Raw genomic sequence first — 25,716 nt, 5'->3', positions numbered from 1 at the left:
CTTCGGGCTGTGCCCGGCCGGGCCCCGTGGGGTAAGACCCGGCCACCAGGCGCTCGCCATGGAGCACCCATCCCAGGCCTGGCTCCAGGATGGGGCCCCGGTGACGCCGATCCGGGCGACGTAAACTGCCTTGTTCGTGTTGTCATCATAGGGGGCTTCTGAACCGATCTTTGTCTGACCCGTCACCTAGGACCTGTTTGCCTTGGGAGACCCTACCAGGGGCATGAAGCCCCCGACAACATAGCTCCCGGGATCATTCGGGCACTCAAACCCCTCCACCACGTTAAGGTGTCGGCTCAAGGAGCCGACACCTTAACATGATGGCACTTAGCAAAATCACAAAAGCAAATTATTTGGCTAATGTCCTCTGCAAACCAAAAATGTCTGGTTACAGGTTGTCAATTGCCCACCCCTAGTCCTTGGACAGAACTATTCAGATCATTTAGCCCTATTATAAACCTTATTTTACCATGTTTAGTCCTGGAATAATAAGCTTATAGACCTGGTTTAGATCTAGGCCGAATATGTTCTGAAGTGGTTTATATTGTGAAAGGTTTGAGAATCACTGTGTGTGTAGAGACCCCACTCCTACAAACTGTTTATTTTATGTCCAAAGCAGTTAGAGCTATTCTGCTAAATACTGATATATTGTACTGATAATGAACTGAACCAATTATGAAAGTTCCAGTAAATTAATAATGTAAAAATCAAATGAGATCAAATGCTGAATGTAATTATCTTCTGTATGTATTATGAATGAATAATCTTGTTGCTTTTCTATATGTTATTGTCTTTATTGGTTTTGACTTGATTCCGATGTTAATGCATGTTCAAAATACATAAACAAGCTAAATATAATATTCACTGTTCAGACTTATTGGCCTGTTATTTGACATCAGGATCAATACAGAGTCACCTTTAATACTGGGGTCATATTACAATGGCCTTTCTCAGCGTGGTGTGAAGTGGACAGCTGAGTGGGCAGGTGAGGCTCGTCTGGTGCTGCATTTTCCCTCTAACCTGTCTCTCTCTATCATCTCCTGCTGTGCTCCTTCTGCCTCTTCCTCTCTGTCTTCTGAGGACGAGACCCTGAGGCACTGCTCAAGCTGCGTGGAGGTGGGGTCAGTCAAGCAGCAAGGGCGTGATGACCCTTTCCAACGTACACCACGGCCTTATGGGATTTGTTGTTTAGCCTGAAGGTCCAGGGTTCTTTCTAAGCATTAGAACATTGTGGATAGGACTGTCAAGATTGTATTCAGAAACAATAACTCATTTCGGTTCAATATACCCCCAAAAAGTCTAACTACATGTAAAGGTTATTTTTGTGACATTATCATGATTCTTTTCATTCAGAAATGTAAATGGTAATCTATTGGACTTGGGAAAGAAAACAAATGAAGGATTTCACTGGTCACAATCCTCACAATCCTGAAATCGTCTCGTTTCTTCTCACAATGATGATGATGATGAGGAAGACTATGACGAGGAAGACTTTGTTATAAAAGTTTTCTATTTTGATGGGTTTCTGGGTTGATAAAACAATTATAATATTCTCTACTACTCTAGTAGTTTCTTGAACATTGTAATTTGAGCATTTCCCTTTACAATGACTTCAAATTATGGGTGTCACTAACGATTATTTCTATTGTACATTGAGACTTTTTAAATGCAGTATATTATTAACCAAATTGAGGTTGAAATAAGGGAACTGAAGGCTCCCAGACAGAGAATATTTATGGATGAAATGTATTTTATGTAATAAGTCCTCTGCCTTTGTTATAAAAGGTCTTTTCATTTGTGTTTTAGAGCCTGTATTGTCCTGATGATGATTCACATAATAAGATAAAAAATGTATTTCCTAAGACTCTTCTTGTACAAATGATGTACAGGGAAAATGTTGTACTCACGTCCTTCAAAACCAATTGTGCACGAAATGAGATTAGAACCAAATGAGCTCATGCTAATTATAAATCCAAATGTCCTCATCACACATGACTCTGGGCTGCTTTTACGTAGTCATTTATGGTATGTTTCTACTGGGACCCAACCTGGAACAAACTGGGTTAACAGCCAGCTAGCCCCATTAACCTTCCCCACGGCACAGGCCACAAGAGAGCAGCCAAATAAAACCGTTTGGCTCTATAAATGTCCTACTAAAAGTTCCAGGTATAATGAGACATACCTGGACACAGTAATGGCATCCGTTCAGGAGTTTGAAGAGTCTCGAGCTGCGGCAGAGCTCAGCCAAACGCTGACTTGACGCCATCAACGGGGGAGCAGTGATGCAATAATCCTGTTGCCATGGTGAGCTCCCCAGCTATCGCCCAATAATCCAAGGGCGATGGAAAGTCACTGGGCTACAACAACACCACAATGAAGACAGCTCACTGACTTCTTATAGTGCTTAAGATGTTACTATTACGTTTTTGTGCGGGAAGTTGTTAATCATTTCTTTGTCTGGTGCTTATTAAACATCTAGAGTTTAAAAGAGTCCAGTTTACAAAATGCCACTAAAAGCTTCACAGAGATGTTGAAAATGCATCAGTCCGTGCAATACTCAGCGCTCCCCAGAGTTAATAACCCCAGCACAGAATCCATTTATTATTTTGATGAGATTGTCTAATATTCAGATGGGGCTTTGCGAGAAAACGGATGAATAAAATAATGGAAATTAGGTTGCACCGTGTGATTTTGAAGAGACAGTCTCATCAGCGGCAAACATAGTGCTGTAAATACAAATTATTCCCTTTTTGGTCAAACCCAAATAAAAGTGACCTTTAGAGGCAAATTGTGATTCATGCACACTTTAAGATTTTCTTGGTAACTGCTAATGAATGGAATGTCTAAATCAAAGGAAATAGGGAAAGCCTGTGTGGATTTCTAATACTTGTAAAGTATAAATGCCTGTAATTAATTTCCAGAGAGAGAATTAAAAAGTGGTCTTTATAATATATTTATGGGAGTTTTTTATTTATTTATAGGAGATCTTCTACTGAAAGTGTTTTTCAGACTTCCTATAAGTGATCTGTTCTTCTGTATCTACCTCTGTATCTACGTGCGTTGCACCAATGAAATTTCCCCATGTGTGACAATAAAGGAATATCTTATCTTATCTTAAGTTTAAAAAACATTAAAAATCCAGTCACAGCAGGTAGTAACTGTGATTTATTCTTGCGTTGGAAAGGTCATTTGGCATAAAAAGTAACGAGTTTTACAAATCACCACGGTAGCTATTTCCCTGTGGTGGGAATAATATCAACCATTGGCCAATACAATAATTGTACTTTACATTAACATTACGTTAACCAACCCATAAAAAATGGTCACATTTCACAAAATATCAGTTTTACATAGAGCTGTGCAATTAATCAAATTGTAATTGAATTGTGATCAAATTATTTACAGAATCAAATGATCGACTTGAGGCTTTTTTCCAGCCAATCTTGTGGCAGTAAACATGTGGTTTGGAAAGGAATACAGATTTTGGAGAATACATTTGAATTGATTAGGTTAAATTACACTGATTAAGTGAGTGTGAAACTTTAAATGAAATGCCATATTCATATTTTTAATAAGAAGAGTAAAATGATCAATGAAAACAAGTAGAATTTTCAGTTGCGTTATGCGTCCACATACCAACCATAGGGGAACTGTTTTTCTTTCTGATTCATTCTCCAGCTGTCCACCAATCTCAGAGCCAAGAACAAGACACACAGAGCTCTCTCGCGTCAGACAGACCTGCTGCCTCTCCCTCCATCCCCCTTTCTCTAAAGCGCACACAAAAGCCAGCAGCAGCAAGTTGTCATAGGATTACAAAGAAGTCCTCAGCAGCAATCTCACCACGCACAGGCCAGAGAGGAAGCAGGAGCAGAGGAACGTTTGATGGCCAATTCAGTGTCTGTTTATGACGTATCAGTTATGTTTGTAGCACTTGCTTTGACGAACACACAAGAAAGTTGGATGCAGAAGACAAGTGCTCCTTAGCTTGTTAAGTGTGTCCAACTGTGGATGGAGTACAGTTAAAGCGGCTTTTAGAGAACAGAAGATCTGCTTAATATTCCACACAGGACAGGCTCCGCTATAGCATGTGTATAAAAATAGAAACACACTTGCTGAGCTGAAAGAGAGGAGGGTTTGGAGAGGTCTGTGTGATGTAAGTGAGGAGTGGCTGCATCTACTATATTAGAACAGGGCTTTTCAATCTGTGGTACCTGTACCACTGGTGGCTACTTCTGGTGGTCATTCTAGTTAAATTTAGAATACATTTGATCCACATTTAGGTTGCTTCCTCGTTTAGGGTTAGGTTTAACCCTAAAATGTTTAAACCCATCTAAAAGGCCCTTGAGAATATATTTTAAAAAATAAAAATAATTATTATTGCAAAAAATATAACACTAAACAATAATCAACTTTATGCCACTGACACAATAGCCTTATTGAGAGCAATATTGGAAAGAAAACACGAGCAGCAATATATATATATATATATATATAAAAAACTTTTCCTCACCCTCCGCGGGCAGTCTCTGTTTATCCCCCTTCAAGCTCGGGTCCTCTACAAGAGGCCCCTGGGAGCTTGAGGGTTCTGTGCCGTATCTTTGCTGTTCCTGCACTGCACTTTTCTGGACCGAGATTTCCGATGTCTTTCCTGGGATCTGCTCTAGCAATTCCTCCAGTTTGGGGGTCACTGCCCCAAGTGCTCCAATCACTACGGGCACCACTGATACCATCACGCTCCTGGCCTTCTCCAGCTCCTCTTTGAGGCCTTGGTATTTCTCTATGTTCCTTTTTCCGGATGTTACCATCCCATGGCACTGCAATGTCTACCACCACAACTTTCCTCTGCACCTTGTCGACCACCACTATGACCGGTTAGTTCGCCATTATCATTCGGTCTGTCTGTATCTGGAAGTCCCAGAGGACCTCGGCTCGGTCGTTCTCCACCAACTTTGGAGGTGTTTCCCACTTTGTCCTTGGGGTTTCCAGCCCGTATTCTCTGCACAGATGATTTCTGTACACTATGCCAGCACCTGGTTATGATGCGCCATGTAAGCTGTCCCTGCCAGCATCTTGCACCCTGCAGTTATGTGTGGGATATATATATATATATATATATATATATATATATATATACATATACACACACACACACACAAGCTGGAACAATATGTATTGTGTGTATTGTATTGTATTGATTTTTCCTTTTACATTTGAGCTGTATAGAGTCAAATAAGTAACTTCAATGACTCATTATGTTTTTGGGGGATATATATATATATATATATATATATATATATATATATATATATATATATATATATATATATATATATATATATATATATATATATATATATATATATATATGAGCTTGTCAGAGTCCGAGATGGTTCCTATGGCATTAACATGAGTGACATTCTGGGCCTGGTCAATACTGGATGGGAGACCGCAATGAAAACTTGGTGCTGTAGCGGGACGGCAGTGGCTCAGAAGAAGAAGAAGAAGAAGAAGAAGAAGAAGAAGAAGAAGAAGAAGAAGAAGAAGAAGAAGAAGAAGAAGAAGAAGAAGAAGAAGAAGAAGAAGAAGAAGAAGAAGAAGAAGAAGAAGAAGAAGAAGAAGAAGAAGAAGAAGAAGAAGAAGAAGAAGAAGAAGAAGAAGAAAATAAAATAATGCAATCAATGGTGCAACAACAATTAATTGACTAAAATAAATAATTTTGACCATCATAATCGTTATCTGGATCATACAGTCAGACTCTAAAATACATTGCTAAAAGACCTTTTATAACAAAGACAGTGGCAAAAATGTAAAAATAAATAAACTATTTCTGATCCATAATACACTCTAGTCTAGAAGCCTTCAGTCCTGTATTTCAACCTTTATTTGGTAAATAATGTACTATGAAAATAATTGTTTGACTATAGTGGACTTATCAACATGATACGGAGCACGTCAGACTGCCATTGTTTCACCAAGACTGTTTTACTTGAAAACAGTCTTGGTGAGTTCAATCACAGCAAAAGCTTTAAAACCATTGTAGAAGCGCTCTACTGTTACTGTTACACTTGTGGTTTAGTGGGCATTTTCTTCAATACAATTCAATGTCAATAAAATGAGTGAAGCAGTGTTTATAGTTGAATGCTGTTAAAGAGAACGTCTTGAGTCTGACATTTAAAAAATACATTTATATAACTTCTTGGTCCAATGAGAACATGTACCGGTATTTTTGCTGTTTTTAACAGCAGAAACTACACCGTTTTTATTTCGATCTACTGCTAAACGGTCAGTCTTACAGACCATAGCAGGATCTCCATCTGGACTATTTTGGAGGTGGCAGTGGTGTCACAAAGCCCTGTCTGTGATTGGTCTAGTTAGGAAGAACCTACCTGAGTGAAGACAATGATTCTCTAAGGAGCATTTTCAAGCGGACTTTCTCTCTAAAAGATACAAACTAAAGAGTCACATGGCTTGTCAGGCTAATAGCATCTAGCTTCAGTCTTGTTGGCTTTGACTACCACACATAAAGGCTGCAGACCCCAAGGGACCAGAGACATGCCACAGACCACAACAACACCTCAACGCACCACATGAGCATGCAGCGCTCTTCATTAATATCTGGTCATAGCAAAGTTAAAGTAAAACAACACGACCAAGGATAAAGGATATTCTGTGCAACACATCTCTCCCAAAGTCCCACAGCAACAAACACAGCCAACTTCACGACAGAGCTGATCGCAAAAGCAATTACTCTGTTCTGTATGAGCTCCATAAGTAGCAGCATAAGCAGACATGAAGCACACCATATGCAGATTTAACATGGAGTGTCACAGCCGTATTCTTTGTTTATTTAGAACACGTTGTGACATGCTTCTACCACTTCCAATAACATAAAACATGCCTTCTTCCTTGAGCAAAAAAACACTGCAGTGAGTCAGATGTTTGTGTTGTCTGTAATGTGCAGAGCCAGCAGACATGAATAAGACATTCAAGGAATCTTCTTGACTAAGCACTTATATTCCTACACATACTATACAACGTGCATTTGCCCTTAAATCAAACGTAACTCATGTCATGTTTATTTTCAAATGCTCTAACTTGTAACTCAGCACCATCTTGATAAATATAACCCATTTAGTTTTTTGTGAAAATAATGAAGGAGAAGATTTCATTACAAAACCAAACAAATGGTTTGTTTTGTGATTGTTTCTATAATTGTTCTTGATTAAAAAGAGCAAAGACGACATGAAAACACTGAAAAACCTTGGATGCATCTTCACACCTAGAAGGGAACTCCCTTCCTCTGCTCTGGACCCACGATACGGTACAATTAAGGACAGAAGGTGAACAGATCCATCACTCAAAAATCCATTGCATGGCCTTCTTGCAGCTCACGCTTCAATGTTTCTAGGTCAGACACAAGAGCGAAAAAATAGTAATGAGGTATCTCACCATTTACGTGAAGTAGCAACGCAAGCTGCATCCAACAGAGGCAATTTGTGAGCTACCGGGCGGAGCTTGGTTTGAATCCCACAGTACTCTAATTGGCTTAATCCTTTCCAAACAGGAAAATGACCTGATTATTTGTAGGCAATTGTTGTTGTCATAATGCAAAATGATACAAATAATGTTGCTTCTTGGGATTCAAACCTAATTACAGCTTTCTGCCCCTGCTAACGTGCCAAAGTGGGATATATATATATATATATATATATATATATATATATATATATATATATATACATATATATATATATATATATATATACATATATACATATATGTATATATATACAAATCTGCATTTGCACATCATGCTGGAGTATTATCTAATGATGCTATAGCGAATAATCAAATGTTTACTATTTCATACAAGGTTCAAGGATGGTCCTGAGCCTCTACATGGAAAGACTATGCGAACTACATTCAGACTCCACACAGAAACGTCACATTCAGTCTGGGAACTTCTTGTCGGGAGGTGAAATGCCATGTGCAATGATTTCAGATTTAATTTAATTAAAAATAAAACTGTAGATGCCTTGGATTAATGAAGACAATTATTTTTTCAAATATTTCAATAATAATATGGTCTTTGTATTCACTGCATGATATTTTGTTTTGGAGATAAATCAGATAGTCCTCCGCCAAATAAATGTATTATTAGCTTTTGAGAATCTTTCAAAAGAAACACACAATCCTTTGATTACTGATGCATTTCCCCACTCGTTTATGTTCAGCTTGCCTTTATGGATCTGCTCTAAGTCTGGACTGAGCATGTCCTGACCAGAGCCCTGGGTCATAACCATAGACTGTAAGGTCATAACTCATGTCAGGGCACAGGGGATTGGAAAGCAAATACATCTAACATGCACAACAATCCGAGTCATCAAAAACATGTAGTAAACATGTTATGGCTTTTATGGGCCAGAAATCTATATTTAGCATTTCCATAAAACAGAGCTGTCCTTGCCAACAGGATAGCCCAACACGATGTAACAAGTGCTGCTACTGAACACTTTGATCCGTCTCATGGGCCCTGTTCACTTGAACTGTTTCAAACTGAAGGAATTACTTTGGAGATTATGCTTTTGTTCTGCTGTCTTTAAACGTCATCAAAGACACAGTGTGAGCAGCAAACAGGTGAGGTGTATAGATCTACATTGTGCTAAAATCGAAAATATCCTTTCCAATTCATTTGATACTTACAGTTGGCACATGCTTACGAACCCTGACTTGGATTAATTTAAGTGAGTCAGTGAGGCTCACTGGAATATAAATCAGCACTGTCACTGCAACAGAGGACAATGAATAAACCTGAGTGAAAGAACAGGTCAACAAGCACCTTTAAGACCAGCAAAAATGTAGTGCATTTGTACTGTTTGTATTGTATCTTACCTATTTCATACAAAAATGACATACTGTACAATACAATGTTAATAAATCACAAACAATGCTTCTTGTTCACTGAAACGTCTTTTATAATCACATTGGAGATGATTCCCTGCTGGGTTAAGTTGGATGCCACCTTCTGTTACTGAAATATTTTAAAATCAGAGCACATATAGTTTCATAATTCTCCAGCTCACAGGATTTGGACAGTAAAGCAGAGAAGAGGCAGCACCTGCACCTGCACCTTGACAGTCTCCTCGTCCTGATTTTGCTACGCAACACAAGCTCGTGCAGTCATTGGGATCTTGTCTCTCTGCATGACGAAAACACTGTCTGTAAAGATGACAGAGGACAAACATCTGACCGTAGCCTATGAGCAGCACTCGTCTGTCTCCAAAATGCAGCGCACCTGACACCGGGACGCTCCATCACACACAGGTCAGCCCAGCACGGACACGTCCAGCACACCGACCGTCCCGACCACCACTGACCTGTATGGTGCAGGTGTACTCCGAGTCGTCCAGCAGCCTCACAGTGCAGTTGTATTCACGGTCCAGGCTCCTGATGCTGCTGCTCACGAGGCGGCTCAGCATCATCTTCTCGCCCCTGCGCTCTCGGGATGACACCAAACCAGTCTTCTTCTTCTTTTTTTATTTCCCGCCCCTCTCACCTTAGCGATGTCCCTCGTCTGCGGTCCGACACCTGGCCAGGGGCAGCGGCGGCAATACTGGGCTGCTGCGGTGATTCGTCTCCATTTGATGCACCCGCTCGTGAAAGATAACACACACACGGTTTTTGGAGGTTTGAATGAACGCGAGGGGCTTAAGGTGTCGCCGCTCCGCTGGTGGTGGTCCAGTTAAAGGGTCTGCCCCTCACCACACCTTCCCCGCTCCTCTGGCCGTGCCAATGCCGCTCTGGATGCTGGGCACAGGCAGACAGCTGAATGGTCTGAGGTGCTGCGTTCAAAGGCCGTAGGACACTGCAGAGAGAGCGTGTTCAGGTAGCGTTAGGGGCAAATTCCAGGACATTGACTGGCTTCTTTGTCGCCCGAACACAGCCTCGATTGTGTTGACACACTCTTCATTCATGACGTGGTTTGAGCTGATCTTGAAGGCTCTGAATCTAAGTGTTATTCCAGGTCCAAACCTTGTGTTTTCCGATAAACGTGAAAGCAACGCCACATTGCCTCCAGTCCAAGAAAGCGCGAATGCCTTGCAGACACTTGAATGATTTTCATAAAAGGTATTGATCTACACACAGGTGGTGAGTGAGTGGCATGTTTAAATTAGTTTCGCCTATAGTTTATTTACGATTAACAGTGTTTATCTTCTTAACCCATCGTCTTGAATTGGACTCCTGTTTCAATGGCCCCGACAGAAAATGTTAGGTAGAGCGTGTAGCGTGTGTCTAATTAGTGTGTTTAAGCTGTCAAGATTTTTACGAAAACATATTTTGTCCGCACTTTGGTCGTTTAAAGAAGCAATTCAACGGGATCCAAACCATGAAAATGAGCTGTTTATTTTTGTCATAAATACCGCGCACGTTTTTACTGAAGTGGACAAAAAAGAAGCCCGTCTGCCGTGACATTGTGACAATGCCGTGACCCGGATTCGAACCGGGGTTGCTGCGGCCACAACGCAGAGTACTGACCACTATACGATCACGGCGAGCTACGACGGGATGAAGACTATCCGCTCGAGAAGTCGAAGTCATTCGTAGAAAACAGAAAAACATCTCCCAGTGTAATATTTTGGTCTGGAACAAACGTTGATTGTAAATTATGACCCAAAACATGTTTAAATGAACCGAACACCGTTTATAAACTCATTTTGTTCGGGTTTGAGCCTTAAGAGCAGAGCGATTTCCTACACGTGTTTGCAGTGGTGGTGCGCCCTCTGGCGGAGAAGCCTGAGCGACACAATAAACACAGACGATCTGATTGGACGAGCAGCTGCTTCACGTTTTCCGGAGCTTCCGTGCTTTTGTAACGCTCAAGCTGAAAACATGTTACCAAACACTGCTTCATGCTGTTAGATCAAGCTCAACACACGCGTACACGTTCATAAAGGTAAGGTTATTTAAGTGCACATTTTAGTTATCTGACTGGCCAGTTGTTTGCACATGAATTATTATGTTACTTTACTAAGGCGTAACCAATGCTTTACAATGCATTCGGATCAATTAATAGACCAAAGATGATCTTTTGCACTCTTTTTATATCGTTTGAAACTGATAATCGTTCAAATTGATGATTGGGTTCATGCTAATTCTCCATAATGAACTAAAATAATAATTGTGACAATTTTAGAAGCAAAATTTTGTCTTTTTAACTCTAACAACAAACAAATACTAACACACTCACAGATTCACTGACGTCACAATTCAGAAGTTTGTAAGTTGTAAAGTTGGTAAATAACATGAGGAATGTGTTAGTGAAAGAAAATGTAATATTTCACTGTCGCCTGGTCTATGTAATCGTATAATCCTTAAATTGTGATGTATTTTCTCAGTTATACTAATACTGCAACACTAAAATCAGATATTGTAAATGCTTGATTACCATAATGACCAATTAATACAATTAGTTCATTCTTTGTGCAGGAAAATCAGCATGTCACATACGTGTATTCACTGGTTCCGCAAAGGGCTCAGGCTGCACGACAACCCAGCGCTGATCGCAGCTCTGAAGGACTGTAAGGAGCTGTACCCTGTGTTTGTATTGGACCCTCACGTTCACAACAATAAGACTGGACTGAACCAGTGGAGGTTTCTCATAGGATCACTCAGGGATTTAGACTGCAGCCTGAAAAAACTCAACTCAAGGTGCAACGAAACAGATACAAAAATATGAATTTATCAGCTTGACTAAAGAAAAATGCTTAATCTGTTTCTGTTTTAGGCTGTTTGTTGTCCGAGGTAAACCTGAGGATGTGTTCTCCACACTCTTTAAGAAGTGGAAAGTGACCAAGTTGACTTACGAGTACGACACAGAGCCTTACAGTTTAAGCCGGGACCAAACCGTCACAAAGCTGGCAAAGGAAAATGATGTTGAAGTCGTCTATAAAGTCTCACACACCCTCTTCGACATTAACAGGTTTGTTTTTGGATTATAGACATGTTTTTCATTTCCTTCAACATAGTAATGAACCTATGAAATATTTGCAGAATAATTGAGGACAACAATGGCAAGCCCCCTCTTACGTACAACCGAATGCAAGCCATCGTTAGCAGCATTGGCCCACCAAAAAAGCCAATTCCTTCTCCTACGGTGGACGATATGAAACGTATGGTAACACTTACAATATAATACACTAAATTGCATTTTAACTGATTCACAAGGCATCTCTTCTGGCATAGATGCGAGTAGCCCATCCTCTAAAGATGATGAGGAGGAGTATGGTATCCCGACACTAGATGAGCTGGGTCATGACATCTCAGCCATCTCTGAGGAGCTGTACCCGGGAGGAGAAGTAGAGGCTTTGAGGAGGCTGGATGAACACATGAAAAAAACTGTAATACACACGTAGTAAATGATGAATCTGTAATCCATCTACCACGTTTGTATTCATGTATATCTTTTTCCTTTCCTTCAATCGAGCAATGGGTGTGTAATTTTGAAAAACCCCAGACCTCTCCAAACTCTCTGATGCCGAGCACCACTGTCCTCAGTCCGTATCTGACGTCAGGCTGCGTGTCCGCGCGCACGTTCTGGTGGAGGTTGACTGAGGTCTATCAAGGGGTGCGTGCCATTATCAGAGATGTTCAATCGTACGAACAGATACAGAACTTGACCTAATTTTCCTTTTTCTTTGCGCGTACGGCAGAAGAAGCACTCCTCTCCTCCAGTTTCTCTGCACGGTCAGTTGCTTTGGAGGGAGTTCTTCTACACAGCCAGTTTAGGCATCCCCAACTTCAACAAGATGAAAGACAACACCGTGTGTACGCAGGTGGACTGGGACACTAATCCTGAATTCTTGGCCGCTTGGAGAGAGGTATCACTAAAGTTAATTGTGTACACAGTAACTTGGTAAATCAAAGTTAATGCAGATTATTTTCAAAGGCTCGGACTGGTTTTCCATTCATTGATGCCATTATGACCCAGCTGAGAACAGAGGGGTGGATTCACCACTTGGCCAGACATGCTGTTGCCTGCTTTCTCACTCGAGGGGACCTTTATATCAACTGGGAAGAAGGACAAAAGGTTCAAAACAATGTTTCTTCGTGATGAAATGGTCTCTACTCAGTTCCACAACAGTTCATGGAGATAATGTGTCAATTTGCACAGGTTTTTGAGGAGTTTTTGTTGGATGGAGACTGGGCTTTGAATGCTGGGAACTGGCAGTGGCTCTCAGCAAGTGCCTTCTTCCACCAGTTTTTCCGTGTTTACTCCCCTGTGGCATTCGGCAAGAAAACAGACAAAAATGGAGATTATATCAAGTAAGATGAGGGGTCAAACACACAAGCTGCTTTGATCAATACTGTTATTTATTAAATGTGTTATGTGCATTTTGCAGGAAATACTTGCCTTTACTGAAAAAGTTTCCACATAAGTACATCTATGAGCCATGGACAGCTCCCCGCAGTGTCCAGCAGGCAGCAGGATGCATTATTGGTAAAGACTATCCAAAGCCTCTCGTAGAGCATGATGTTGTCCGCAAGAAGAATATTCAGAGGATGAAGTTAGCCTATGCCAAGAGATCCACTGATAAGCTTGAGTCACCCACCAAAAAACAAGGTATATTAAAAATATATGTTTACAACTTCTATCTTGTTACGTTATTTATGTGATGTCATTCTTTTGTATTACACAGGTGTGAAACGCAAAGCGTCTGTTGTGGAAATGCTGAATAAAAAAGCAAAGAAGAAGTAACACAAAGCAACTGTCATATGCACATTGTATTTCAGGAGATTTTTAAATGTGTATGGTTTATATTTTTCAAAAACTAACATACCTTTTACTGTAGTATATTTCAACTGTTATTTTGAATATTTTACAATAAATCCTGATGGATTATTTCCTCTTTTGTGTTTGCTTCAAACCACTAGATGTCACTGCGTCTCCTTCTGTTGCATTATCAGATGTTGTCCCAGTAATGAATAGAGTCCAATGACAAAAGAGTTATAATGATGACCAAACAATTAATTAGTTATAATGCACTTAATTGTTTTCTGTGCTATTCTTGGCTGTACACACTTTGCATGTCCTGCTTTATTTAAAGTATGTCTATTGATCACTTCCACACAATCTATTGAATTAGGCTCTGCCATTTTACAAAATCTATTTGTTTAGGGAAATGCGAGTTGAGTGCGCTACGTAAAAGTATTGCTGCATTTGGTGATGAGTGTGTCTGGCATGCGTGTCACAGCTGTCTTCAGGGTGAGCTCTTCTCCTGTTTCTGCTTCCTTGGATCTGACACTAGTGTGAATATCCAGATGATGATGTCATATCATTATATGGCTCACAAACAGTCTGAGATTTTCTGTATCAGAAATCACTCTCATTCTTAAGTTTTATTTACATCCATGAAATATCCACAGTGATAAGTGGGGAAACAACACCTTGGGTCATGGTTACTTTAGTGTTCGCTGTGTTGAAGTTATCTCATTTGCTTTTTTATACTTGTGTCTATGTGGACCCATCATATTTTGGAAAAGGTTGTTGTCCAGAATAAGAACAGCATGTTCCAATGCAGCTTATGTAAACTGTACTTTTCATGGATCTGTTATCCTTCATGTAAAACTTTATAATTTACTTTACAATAAGATATTCATGCTGCATGACAATGGTTTGGTATTTGGCCACATGTCAGACCTCTCTCTGCACTCTGGGAGGCGCTATAGAGTTCCATTGGCAACAAAGTGTTTATAAAAAATAGTTTGTCCCCTGTGCTGTGGACGTCCTAAATGCAGTGGGATTGAGCACATGTGAGAAACAGAAAAAAACTGATTGTTTATAACGAATCGTACTGCTGCTTCTCTTTATGTTGCTTTTAGGTGGTGGTGAGCCGAAGATGAATTTATACCTTGGTAGAAAAATAGCTATATTCTATTATATACTCTATATTTTATTCTATCGATGCATAAACATGAAAACAATTTATGTTGCTGCCATAAACACATACAGTACAGTCCTTACAGTGTTATCTACAGACGATGAAGTGGTTAGTTCAGATAACAGCCATATTATCTCACATGTACAGGGGTGACATTAACTCCATGTCAATCAAAATAGAGAATGCAATTGTTATCTTGCTTATAACTGACAAAAATCAACAGACCTGGGGCCAACGGTTCAATCACATGCTGAAAGGTCACAGTTTATTAGACCAGGAAGCTGCTCAATAAATACCAGAGTGAAACTAAAGAGGAACAGTAAAGGTGTTGCTTCATCCATCGCCACACTCATCTCATGGTTATGTCTTTTATTAGACTATGGATTTATGCTAAATCAAGGATGGATTTGGAGGGTATCGCTCATTGTCCTTCAATAAATCTGACATATTAAGCCATAACCGGATCCCTATATTTACCGGTATTTGGTATTTTCCTTTTCAACATCCAGCCTACAATTTCTTTTTTAAATAAAGGAAATTTGTAAGCACTTGTGGCCAATTTGTCCTGTTTTTGTTTGCAGTAGTGGTAACTGTATTTAATGAACCTCCTAGATTTAGCTCTGGGGTACCCCTTCCCAAAGAGCTGCATGCTCAGAGGATCTACTGTCTAACACGAGCTCCGCCAGCCGCTGGGACCCCATCGTGTCTCCACGCACTGTTATGCTTTGATCTTTCTGTAGACTGATTTCCTGTTCTGGAAATGAAGTTCAATCTATGGCTTTCCAACTGCAAAAAAGAAGACCAACCACTGGCATAAACAACTCATAATCCATGATGTAAGTTCACTTCTAAATGACTTTTAAGTTTTTCATTAGGGGTTTATGTCAAATGGATCCCATCGTGTGCTGTTTGCATGCAAGCTTGTGTCCAGATAAAAGTCCATGTCTCTTTGGCACTCATCTTGATTTGCCTATATAAGGCTGTACTATTTCTACTGCTTTCCTCTGGGGTGCTAACATAATTGTCTGCGTCATGACAATGTGTACCACAGAGCCACTGGATATTAGTTTTCATACTGAGATTGTGTTTGAAAACAGTAATGTTATGCTGTATTATGACATTTATATTTGTATGTACTTTTTTATCTGAAACAAAACATAAATGTTCATGTCATTCTCATTAAATGGTTTTATAGTATATTTAGCTTGTCTGTTTAGTTGTCAGTCACTGCAATCTCTTTTTAAACATGTTATGCTATTAAGCCTTATTATGCTTAAACTGGTGTTTACTCCTTGTTGACACATATAATAATGGTCCAATGGTAACTTTTGGAAAGTATGATGTACTCTTGTGCCTATTTGCAGGCCAACTATAAATAGTGCAGCAGCCTACGCATGCTCATGTTTGATTGGAAATTTCATTGCCTAAGTCAGTGCTCTGGGGTCTCTGTCAAAGGAGGGAAGTTTGGGATGGTAAGTACATTTTATTTGATTTATAGAGCAAATCTTAATATAAAGACAAAAGACAGTGGTTAAGACTATGTTTAAACTAATAAATGATACATGTCCTTTTTTTAGGGGTATAGGTTTGGAACATAACGTTTGCTTTTTTGGATTAAATCTGATGGAAATGGGTTCACGGAGGACAATAAACCATTCCCTGTCTGGCAATGGGAGATCCCTAAACGGGACAGAAGTGAGTAGAAGCAGTCGGTCCCCCGGGTGCAGCTATCTCTCCAATGTGAGGCCAGAGAACAGGTACAAGGCCAGTCACCGCTAAATAACAAGAACACACAAACAACTACTTTGTGCTTTAACAAAACAAACATTATCCAAACATATTATTTGCTGACATATCTTATTTCTTTGTTCGATACAATGGCCACCGGAGTTTAAATAAAGTGTTGATTAAGAGCAGCATTTCAGCAAAGCAGTGTGGAGCCAACTTCACATCAAGCAATCCTCTCGTAAAGCGGCGGCGTATATTTACCAATAGCAATTATTCTCATTTCTTTCTCATTGTGTAATGTATTATTTAGCCTATCATTTTACACACATAAAGCCTTCATTTTAGATTTACATTATTTTGACACCCACACAGTTCTTTTGTAAAACTTGTTTATTGAGTGTCTGCGTGATGTCACACAGGCACTATATGTTCTTGTATTCACGTATTTTTTATTATTATATTTTCCATGATTTTCCATTTAGCCAGTAACTCCTTAACGCTTCAACCGATTTCAACATGTTATACCTCATTATGATCGCGTTCACAGTAGTACGTGTGCTATTACTTTTGACAAACTGAAAAAGAATTGTCGAATTTTCAAAAGTATTAGTTTTCCCCATTTTAAATGAATTTGGGCATTGAGTGTCTGCGGAATTCTTTAGACTTTATTCTTTAGAATTTTGTGACGGAGCCAGTCGAGCGAGAGAGAGAGAGAGAGAGAGAGAGAGAGAGAGGGGGAGAGAGAGAGAGAGAGAGAGAGAGAGAGAGAGGGAGGGAGAGGTAGACTTTATTCTTTAGTAGTTTGGGATCTCTGTCAACAACAGGTAAGATTATCTTGTGTTTTATATACATCGATGCAATATATATACTCTAATTATATAATTGTATACTGAACGTGATTATGTAAAATAATCACGTTTATTCGTGATTATAAATAAAGAGACTTTATTCTTCGCCTGTCCAGAGGCAGGAAAATAAAGAGGAGGAACTACAAAAATGGAGTGAGACTACAAGAATAAAGTCTAAAGAATAAAGCCTAAAGAATAAAGTCTAAAGAATAATAATTGTAAGCGGCACTTGTCCAGGGAGGGAGAGAGGGAGAGGGAGAGAAGGAGAGAGGGAGAGAGGGAAAGGGAGAGAGGGAGAGGGAGAGGGGGAGAGAGGTAGACTTTATTCTTTAGGCTTTATTCTTTAGAATTTTGGGACGGAGCCAGTCCAAAGAGAGAGAGAGAGGGGGGGGGGGGGGGGGGAGGGAGAGAGGGAGGGAGGGAGAGAGAGAGGGAGGGAGAGAGAGAGGGGGGAGAGGGAGAGACGCAGACACATTTTCTAGTTGTTCAGATTACTGTGACTGTTTTCTGTCATTTCCCTGTGAAGATCGTAATTACTGTCTTGTGGCGTTAGCCTAAGTACACACAACATTCACTGAAGTATAACAACGTCCCTTTAATGTGCAGTGGCCCAATACAGTTACAGCAGGCATGGATTAAGTGCACATCACATAAATGTACCAATATAATGAGATTATTTAATGCATGTTCACATCTGTCCTTTCTCTTTTCTTCACTTTGTTTACCCTGTTTATGGGGCAGGAATGAAAATAAATATTTATTGGTTGCTTTCAATTCAATTAAATCTTTATTATAAACAAAAAAACATTAGGTTTAGAGCATCTTAAAAAAGGAGTAATAGTAAAAATAGAAGTCTCCACATCTCAGAAGTACCTCTGTCTGAGCTCCTCTCAGGTCAAACTACAGTTTGATCTTATATCACTGTCACTGGCACTGCAATACTTCAGGACTTTCAAAGAGTCGTGATACGCCACTTTCAAACTCTTTATCCTATTTGGCTGAACTAGAACTAGATCTAGAATATCTGTTTGCTTGTTTATCATATATGACTCGCTATGAAGATAAAATATGCAGAACTGAGCCACGATTAATACATGTCATGATTGAATAATTTTAAGAAAATGCAACATTATTTAAGATATATTGTGATATATTATATCATCATGTCAGGAGCACTCTGTGCAGTGTCATTGCACAGTTAACAGAAGAGACACAGCCTTTCTTTGAAGTAACTCTGAAGTCCAAAGCTGTGTCTGAGAGCTGCAATGTCAAGTTTACATGCGTCGTCACAGGTAAAGCCATGTTTGCATCGAGTGTTAGTCAGGAACTCTCAGGAGATTGAGAATTAGTACTTCAAAATGCAAGATGCGGTTTAACTTACCATGTATAAAGTTAGTGAAATTGTGTTGTCTTCAGGGTACCCTGCACCTCAAGTCACCTGGTATAAGGATGACATTCAATTAGACAGATACTGCGGTTTACCAAAATATGAAATATTCCGCAATGGTCACAATCATTCCCTGCACATATACAAGTAAGTGAGCATACCATCACTAAACCAAATATATACCATCATTTTAATGTAAACATTTGAATTATAATTTTTTTCCCAGTTGCACTGAAGAAGATGCAGCAATATACCAGGCCTCTGCCACTAACACAAAAGGCATCGTGTCCTGCTCTGGCGTTCTTGAAGTAGGTGAGATGAATGAGTTTAAGATCCACCAACGCTACTTTTCCAAACTCAAACAAAAAGCTGAGAACAAACGCAGGGAGGCAGAGGAGAAGGAAAACCAGGAACCAGCACGGACCATCAGCCCAGATCGAGACCAGAGGAAACGGCGCTCCACTGTGGGTAGCTACATCAGTGCCCCCAGCGCCACAGAGGAGGACACCAGCGAGGAGAGCCAGCAGGAGACTACTGCAGAAATCAAGGCCAGAGCACAGAAGAGCTGTGTGGAGGACGTCAAAGATACTAATGGAACTAAGGAGTCCATAGAGGCACATTTAATAACTGATCAGGATGCCAACGAGAGCACTCCTTCACCTGGGACACACACAAATGACTCTGGTCAGAAGGTGTTTACAGCACACCAAACCAAAACTCCTTTTGTAAAGACATTCAAAAGCTCTAACACAGCTAAACCTTGTCCTGTGGGGGAAAATGGTTCTGAAAAGGATGAGAAAATCTCTGCGGCTTGTTCAGAGATACCTGAATCTCCAAAAAAGTCTAAACATTTAATGGATTCTATGGAAGTGGAAAGTAGTGCTACTTCAACCTCAGTGCTATCTTCTTTTAAACAATTGAAAAAGCGACTGGCAAGTGTCGGTGACAACCACGGACCAAGTCAGGAAAAAGTTGATCGTAAGACAACAAAAGGAAATGTACAAAACATAAAAGTACAGAATGGAAGTCCATCCAAGAACCTTTCACCTGTGATACCCCCAAGAGCTTCAAAACTACAGCCAGCTCAGTCGACAATAAAACAGGACACAAGTACAAAACTTAAGGTCATGGGCAGGGATAAAACGGCACAGGTTTTGTCCCCTGATATGACTCACACAAACACATCATGTGACAGTGGGACTGCTCTTCCTCAGCCTCCATGTCAGCAGGTCAGACGGGAGCCGCCCCAAAAGGAAACAAGACCTGACCAAAAGAGTGTGCGCGTGCCCGTCCCAGTACAAGAGAGGGAGGTGAGACAGACTGTTACGCATGAGCTCATAAGAACTTTGTGTTGCCAACACTGGCCTCATCACTAACCCATGCATTTGCTGCTATTTTTAGACCTGAAGTATTTGCTGGCTGTTCTGAGTGATGAGAAATAAATGACGCACATGTTGACAGATGTGATAGGCATCTTTTCACTTAATGAAGATCAATTAAAAAGGTCATATTATATGTACTAGAAGATTAAATTATATGCATGAACTGAAATAAGATTTTATTTAATTCTAGTGTTTAATATATTGATCATAAAATGCTTCATACTTTGCCACAATTAAAATCTAATCTTTTCAGGATGTGACACAGTTTGTCTTGAAAACACTTCACATGCCTCTGTCACTGCTACTAAAACTAAAACAACTAACTTTGTATAGTAAAAAATACCTTTATATACCCAATTCTTTGGATATCTAATCCTCTGAGGTTACCTTGGGTTTACACATTGTATTTGTTCAAGCAAATGTGCAAATTTAATGTGCTGGTTACAGAGATGTTGGTTATCAAGTGTAAAAACTATGTAAAATATGCATTTTATGGGATAGAATCTGTGTTGGTACTTGAATTTATGTAATGACGTTACAACTGCTAGCCCACAATGAGTGACTTTTGCTCTTTGTGAGTAGCTGTCTTGTTTATCCATAGTAACATACTTTAGGATTAAGTAGGAGGTATTTACAGCCGTGCCCTAACAGTGTGTTCCGTCTCCTCCACAAGGCTACACAGGCCCATGCAAAGACACAGAGGAATGAGGCATCTGTTGACCTTGAGCTGAAGCCCAAGCTCCACACAACGGCAGCACCAGAGACGCCCACATCTGAAAGGGTTGAACGGGACAGGCGTGATCCATCTTTGCACAGTGGCCTTCAAAATGCCGTGGATAACATGACCCAGGACACACAGGATCATTCTAGGGGATCAGGTGAAATCACACAGAAGCCACCACTCGAAAGCTCCAGCGCTGCTGAGAACAAGTCCAAGTGTAATGTTTCTCTCACTGCACAGCAAAGCCAGCCTAATGCACCCATAAAAACTGTTGAACAGACAGAAATACCAATCCATGAGAAGGTAAAATGTGAGGAGACTAAAGAGTTAATATCACTTTCGGTCGGACAGGCTCAAAGTAAAGAGGGTCAAATGAAAGGATGTCAAAGTTCAGTAGAAACAGTGTCATCTGGAGGACATGGTCCGTCGCAGCTAGAAGAAAATGCACAGATTACAGAGTCTGAGCCAAAAGATCTACAAAAATGTCCATCACCCATTCCAAACATAATATCTATAGCTGAACTCCTGAGGTCACAAATAAATGCTCTCGAGGAGTCGGTTTCATCACGAATAACCCCAGTAGACAATACAGAAAAGCCTGAGGGTAGAACGGGCAGGGAAAGTAACACTACCAGAGCAAACGAAGCCCCTCCACAAACCATAAAGGAGACATTAATGCAGATTTACAATGAGCTAATGAAAACTAAGGAACTCTTTACGGATGAAGCTCCTGTTTTGTCAAACTGTACACATCCCCTGGAATCTATTGGAACCCCTTCTTCAACCACACCAGAAAAAACAATATGTAGTGAAACAAATGAATACAAAGCAACCAACCGCCTGTCAGAAAAATCGAGTGAAGAAACTGGGGAACTTCTAAATGTCAGGAAACAGGAGCCTCCAAATAATGAAGCTGTGCGAGACACCGACACACAGGCGCTGACCAAAACCACTCCTGAAATAAAGTTGGATTGTATTCCGGTAGTAGCGATTAAAGAAACATTTACAGCACCACTTCTTTATAATAGCAAAATGGAAGAACTTAAATCAAACATAAGTAGTTCTGAACGTGTGCAAGAGCTCCCGGTTTCAAATGTTTTGGACAGTGTAAGCAGCGTACAAAAGAACAATAATGCAACGGAAGACTTTGAAAAAGTGGTTATCTTGCCTCATCTTATTCCTGAGACAAGTCCATTGTTAGAGAAAAGAGACTGTGATCCGATTGCTTCTGCAACTCCACAAGAGCTGGCATCTGGAGCCAGGCGCAAAGTCCCAACACATAAAACTAAACTGGTGGAAGCGGAAGCCCCAACCACCAACAATGACTTAAATCCTACAGTTGAAAATGTTTCTACATCCCCACAACTTTCTCGACACCCAGCACAGCTTCTGCCTAATGCAGAACCAGTGTCACCCAAGAAAAAGCGCTCTCCACTCCTGAATAGAAAGAAGTCACCTGTTGAGATACTAAGTCCACAAACCCTCGAGCTTCCAGATGTAATATCTGAAGAGAGCTCTGTGATCAAGACCAAGAATGACCCCTACAAAGGTAAATAAAAACAACAACTTACACTGTAGTTGTAAATCTGCATCAATTACAGTCACAAAATATTGTTAATTGCTGCAGCTCCACAAGTAATTCGAAAGATAAGAGGAGAAACCTTTGCAGACCACTCAGGCAATATGAAGCTGTGGTGCCAGTTCTTCAATGTCCTCAGTGAATCTACTGTTACATGGTATAGAGATGAACTAGTCATTGCTAAAATGTTAAAAAGGTACAATATCTTTATGTTAAATAGTATTATTCATACAGACTACTGTAGCTTATAAACCATTATCTCCCAGTGCAGGGGATGAAACAAAAGTCAATCTTGCTCTTGCCCAAGCCACATCCCACGACACTGGCGTATTTGGATGCACAATTACAAATGAGTATGGAACAGACTCAACAGACTTTCTGCTCAGTGCTGCGGGTCAGTACATTTTTACTCCTACCTATTGTACTTATTTTTTTTCATAAACATGATATTGACTTTTTAATTGTGTTGTAGTTTTAAGTGGACTGTCAATTCAAGAAGATCTTGGAGGTGGGATTATTTTGTAATTCTTCTAAAACTTTGTGTCTTCTAATTAACATTTAACATAATTATTTTTTTAATTGATGTCTGCAGTTGGAGAGGAAATTGAACTAGCGCCTCTAATATTCAACAAAGGCGTGGCTGATTCTTGTGTGTGGGGGAAGAAATTGTTTGGCCGCATAACGGTGCAAGAAAGTCGTCTTGGTGTAGGATTTTCCCACAAAACCTGGAGGGCCAAAGTCATTTATGGTCTTGAACCTGTGTTTGAGTCTGGTAACTCCTGCATCATTAAAGTTTGCAATCCCATTGTTTATGGAGGTAAAGGGGAAGGCTTGCTAATAGAAAAGAATCAAGAAGGTGTTAAACAGGTGAGTTGCTGATACTGTTGTGATTGCAGTAGTGTTAGCTGGGCTATAAAGCTGTTGTCATTGTGTGCTAAAAGTTTACTCTGGGCTAGTTTGTCTTTAAAATACTTTATCCAAGCACTGCCATAGATTGTATATTGTCTATGCTTTGGCTTTACCAGATATTCTCTTTAAATTACATCGAGAAAGCTAGCCAGGCTACTTATCTTTTGGATGGTTTCTGTTCAAAGGCATGTAAAATTCAAAACCTTGCTCGAGAATACTGTAAGATATTTTCAGCAGAGGCAAGAGCGATAGAGAGTTTTGGCTCCTCCTTTGAGTAAGTTTTATGATACAACATTAATCTGATCTAAATACATTCTCATGCTTTCTTATAATTATGCAAATCTTATGACACAGAGTGATCCCAGTTCACCTGATGTATCGACCAGCAAACAGCATACCATACGCCACAGTGGAGACTGACCTGTGCGGGGTGTATAGTACATACTGTGGGCTGGATCACGCTGGAAGGTTAGATATGAGGAGTGGATCGGAGGCGGCGCAGAAGTGTTGTGCGCTGCTGCACTGGATCTTTCAGTGGACCAGTGGAAATATGCTTTTCACCAAGTTAGAAGGTAAACCAGCACCTAAAAGACATACAATATTGACATGATTACTAACGGAAAGATGAGGTTTTGTGAGGAAAAACCTTGCAGATGAACAGGTGTTGTTTGGCTATGTATGCTACACAGTTTTTCCTTTCACAGCCCATTACGTTTATTCTAGGGTCCATGTTTAATGTGTGATGAGCTTAAAAACAATTTGCGTTTCGGAAATCGTGCGAAAAATCTCATTATGGCCACATCCCTGCATTCAAAACAAATTTACTGCATGTTAGATTGATCTAAATCAGGATGTTTTGTCATTTGCAGGTGTTAACTTTAAGATCACAAATGTTGGAATTTCTCTCAAATCTCACGGGTCAGTACTTGTGTTTTGTTTTGAAACCAGAACGCATTTGTTTGCTAATTTGTATTTAAATTATTTTGCTGACATTTCCACGTTTCTGCAGGCACCAAGGTCTTCCGCTTGAGGGAAATCCTAAAGTATTTCAGCAATTTGTTATCCAGCATCAGTGTAATTACTTCTGTGGCTTACTGGGCCTACGATCACTAAAGGTCATTGAGTCACTATTGATGACTACTAAACCTAAAGGCTCCAAAAGTCCATTGGTTCAACGTAAAATGGGCTCCTCGAGTCCTCAGACTGGACGAAAGTTCTCTGCCAGCCCCAGGATATCTAAAAAGACTCAGCAAGATGTCCAAAGAACTCCCTCCGAACAAAGATCTGCTGATGAATCCAACGATAAACTGAGTATTAGTCATTAAAACCTCTATGGAATTGTAAAATCTCCATACTGAAATTGAGGTTTTGTGTTATAAGAGTGTAAAATAATAGAAAGTGACAACACAATATCTGTAGAATTATTTCAAACGAGTCAAGTATATCTTACATTTCAAACACCATTCCTATGCAACAGCTCTTATATGTTACTAGAATGATACAAAACAATAAGCGACAGGCTCTCTACAGTGCTGTTGTGGAGGTACAAATATTTTTTTCTCACAGTTTTAAATGAAGTGCCTGCATGTATACAAGCTGGGATTGGGTATCAACCTATATTAATAAACAAAATATTGATATCTATATCAGAACTGAAAAAGCAGGATTGGGATATCTCTAAAAAAATTTCACTAAAGTGAAAATGTCTTGATTGAATAAAACATTATTATTTTTCTTGTGTCTCATATATGCATTGATTATACACATTATGTAATTTTGTGTTTTAATTTCAAGTTTCAAGTCTATCTCAAGCCAAATGTAGTAGCACCTGATTGTCATAGTGCTAGGAAATTACTCAAGAGTAAAAAGTGAATACTCTAAATGAAGAACTGGAGGTGTCCTTTGTGCTGCCAGAAGAAGCTTGAAGCTTGAGAAACAATGTTCTAGTGGATTATTGGATCATGATGATGTGTTTGATAGCACATTTTAATAAATGTGTTTCAAAGTAAATATATGGTGCTGTGTTAATCACATGTTAGCTTATAATAGCTAATAGGTATTAAGCATATAATGGGACGACGATTTGACATTTTGATGTCCTACCGTAAAACCTAACTCCAGAAAAGATTGCTTTGCATGGTTTAAGTCAAAATTGAATCTTTGGAATCATAAGAAATATACCATGTGGTTGTTCAATTGGTAGCTGCCCTAGTTAAGAGTGAA

General features: G+C 39.8%; 3 protein-coding genes and 1 non-coding gene across 4 annotated transcripts in view; 2 read left to right on the top strand and 2 right to left on the bottom strand.

Moving 5' to 3' along the window:
• Nucleotides 1-9,666, bottom strand: part of LOC140381457 (FERM domain-containing protein 5-like) — a 39,230-nt gene extending 29,564 nt beyond the window's left edge. Inside the window, exon 1 of the mRNA XM_072465526.1 lies at nucleotides 9,378-9,666. Coding sequence (XP_072321627.1) covers nucleotides 9,378-9,482 — 105 coding nt within the window. The 5' untranslated portion in view covers nucleotides 9,483-9,666. The remainder of the gene's footprint in view (nucleotides 1-9,377) is intronic.
• An 815-nt stretch (nucleotides 9,667-10,481) lies between these two features.
• Nucleotides 10,482-10,553, bottom strand: trnah-gug (transfer RNA histidin (anticodon GUG)). Its single transcript has one exon. It is a non-coding gene; the product is annotated as a tRNA-His (tRNA).
• Nucleotides 10,554-10,876: 323 nt separating this feature from the next.
• cry5 (cryptochrome circadian regulator 5) lies at nucleotides 10,877-13,849 on the top strand. The gene is made up of 11 exons (XM_072465528.1): nucleotides 10,877-10,954; nucleotides 11,488-11,709; nucleotides 11,786-11,980; nucleotides 12,052-12,170; nucleotides 12,244-12,398; nucleotides 12,485-12,625; nucleotides 12,711-12,878; nucleotides 12,947-13,087; nucleotides 13,172-13,323; nucleotides 13,401-13,621; nucleotides 13,698-13,849. Exons 2-11 carry the CDS (start codon nucleotides 11,498-11,500, stop codon nucleotides 13,754-13,756), a joined length of 1,563 nt encoding a protein of 520 aa, XP_072321629.1. The 5' UTR covers nucleotides 10,877-10,954; nucleotides 11,488-11,497; the 3' UTR covers nucleotides 13,757-13,849.
• A 2,672-nt stretch (nucleotides 13,850-16,521) lies between these two features.
• Nucleotides 16,522-25,503, top strand: LOC140381118 (alpha-protein kinase 3-like). The gene is made up of 13 exons (XM_072465143.1): nucleotides 16,522-16,696; nucleotides 18,686-18,807; nucleotides 18,932-19,049; nucleotides 19,129-20,212; nucleotides 20,958-22,554; nucleotides 22,633-22,780; nucleotides 22,851-22,978; nucleotides 23,057-23,092; nucleotides 23,177-23,451; nucleotides 23,679-23,767; nucleotides 23,848-24,065; nucleotides 24,363-24,411; nucleotides 24,503-25,503. Exons 1-13 carry the CDS (start codon nucleotides 16,563-16,565, stop codon nucleotides 24,816-24,818), a joined length of 4,314 nt encoding a protein of 1,437 aa, XP_072321244.1. The 5' UTR covers nucleotides 16,522-16,562; the 3' UTR covers nucleotides 24,819-25,503.
• Nucleotides 25,504-25,716: the final 213 nt, after the last annotated feature.

Source organism: Eucyclogobius newberryi, unplaced genomic scaffold, assembly GCF_026437365.1.
Source record: "Eucyclogobius newberryi isolate DKJ021-1_F unplaced genomic scaffold, fEucNew1.0.hap1 SCAF_5, whole genome shotgun sequence".
In the NCBI taxonomy this organism is placed as follows: domain Eukaryota; kingdom Metazoa; phylum Chordata; class Actinopteri; order Gobiiformes; family Gobiidae; genus Eucyclogobius; species Eucyclogobius newberryi.
Note: the sequence above shows the minus strand (reverse complement) of the source record. Positions and strands in the feature narration are given on the sequence as shown.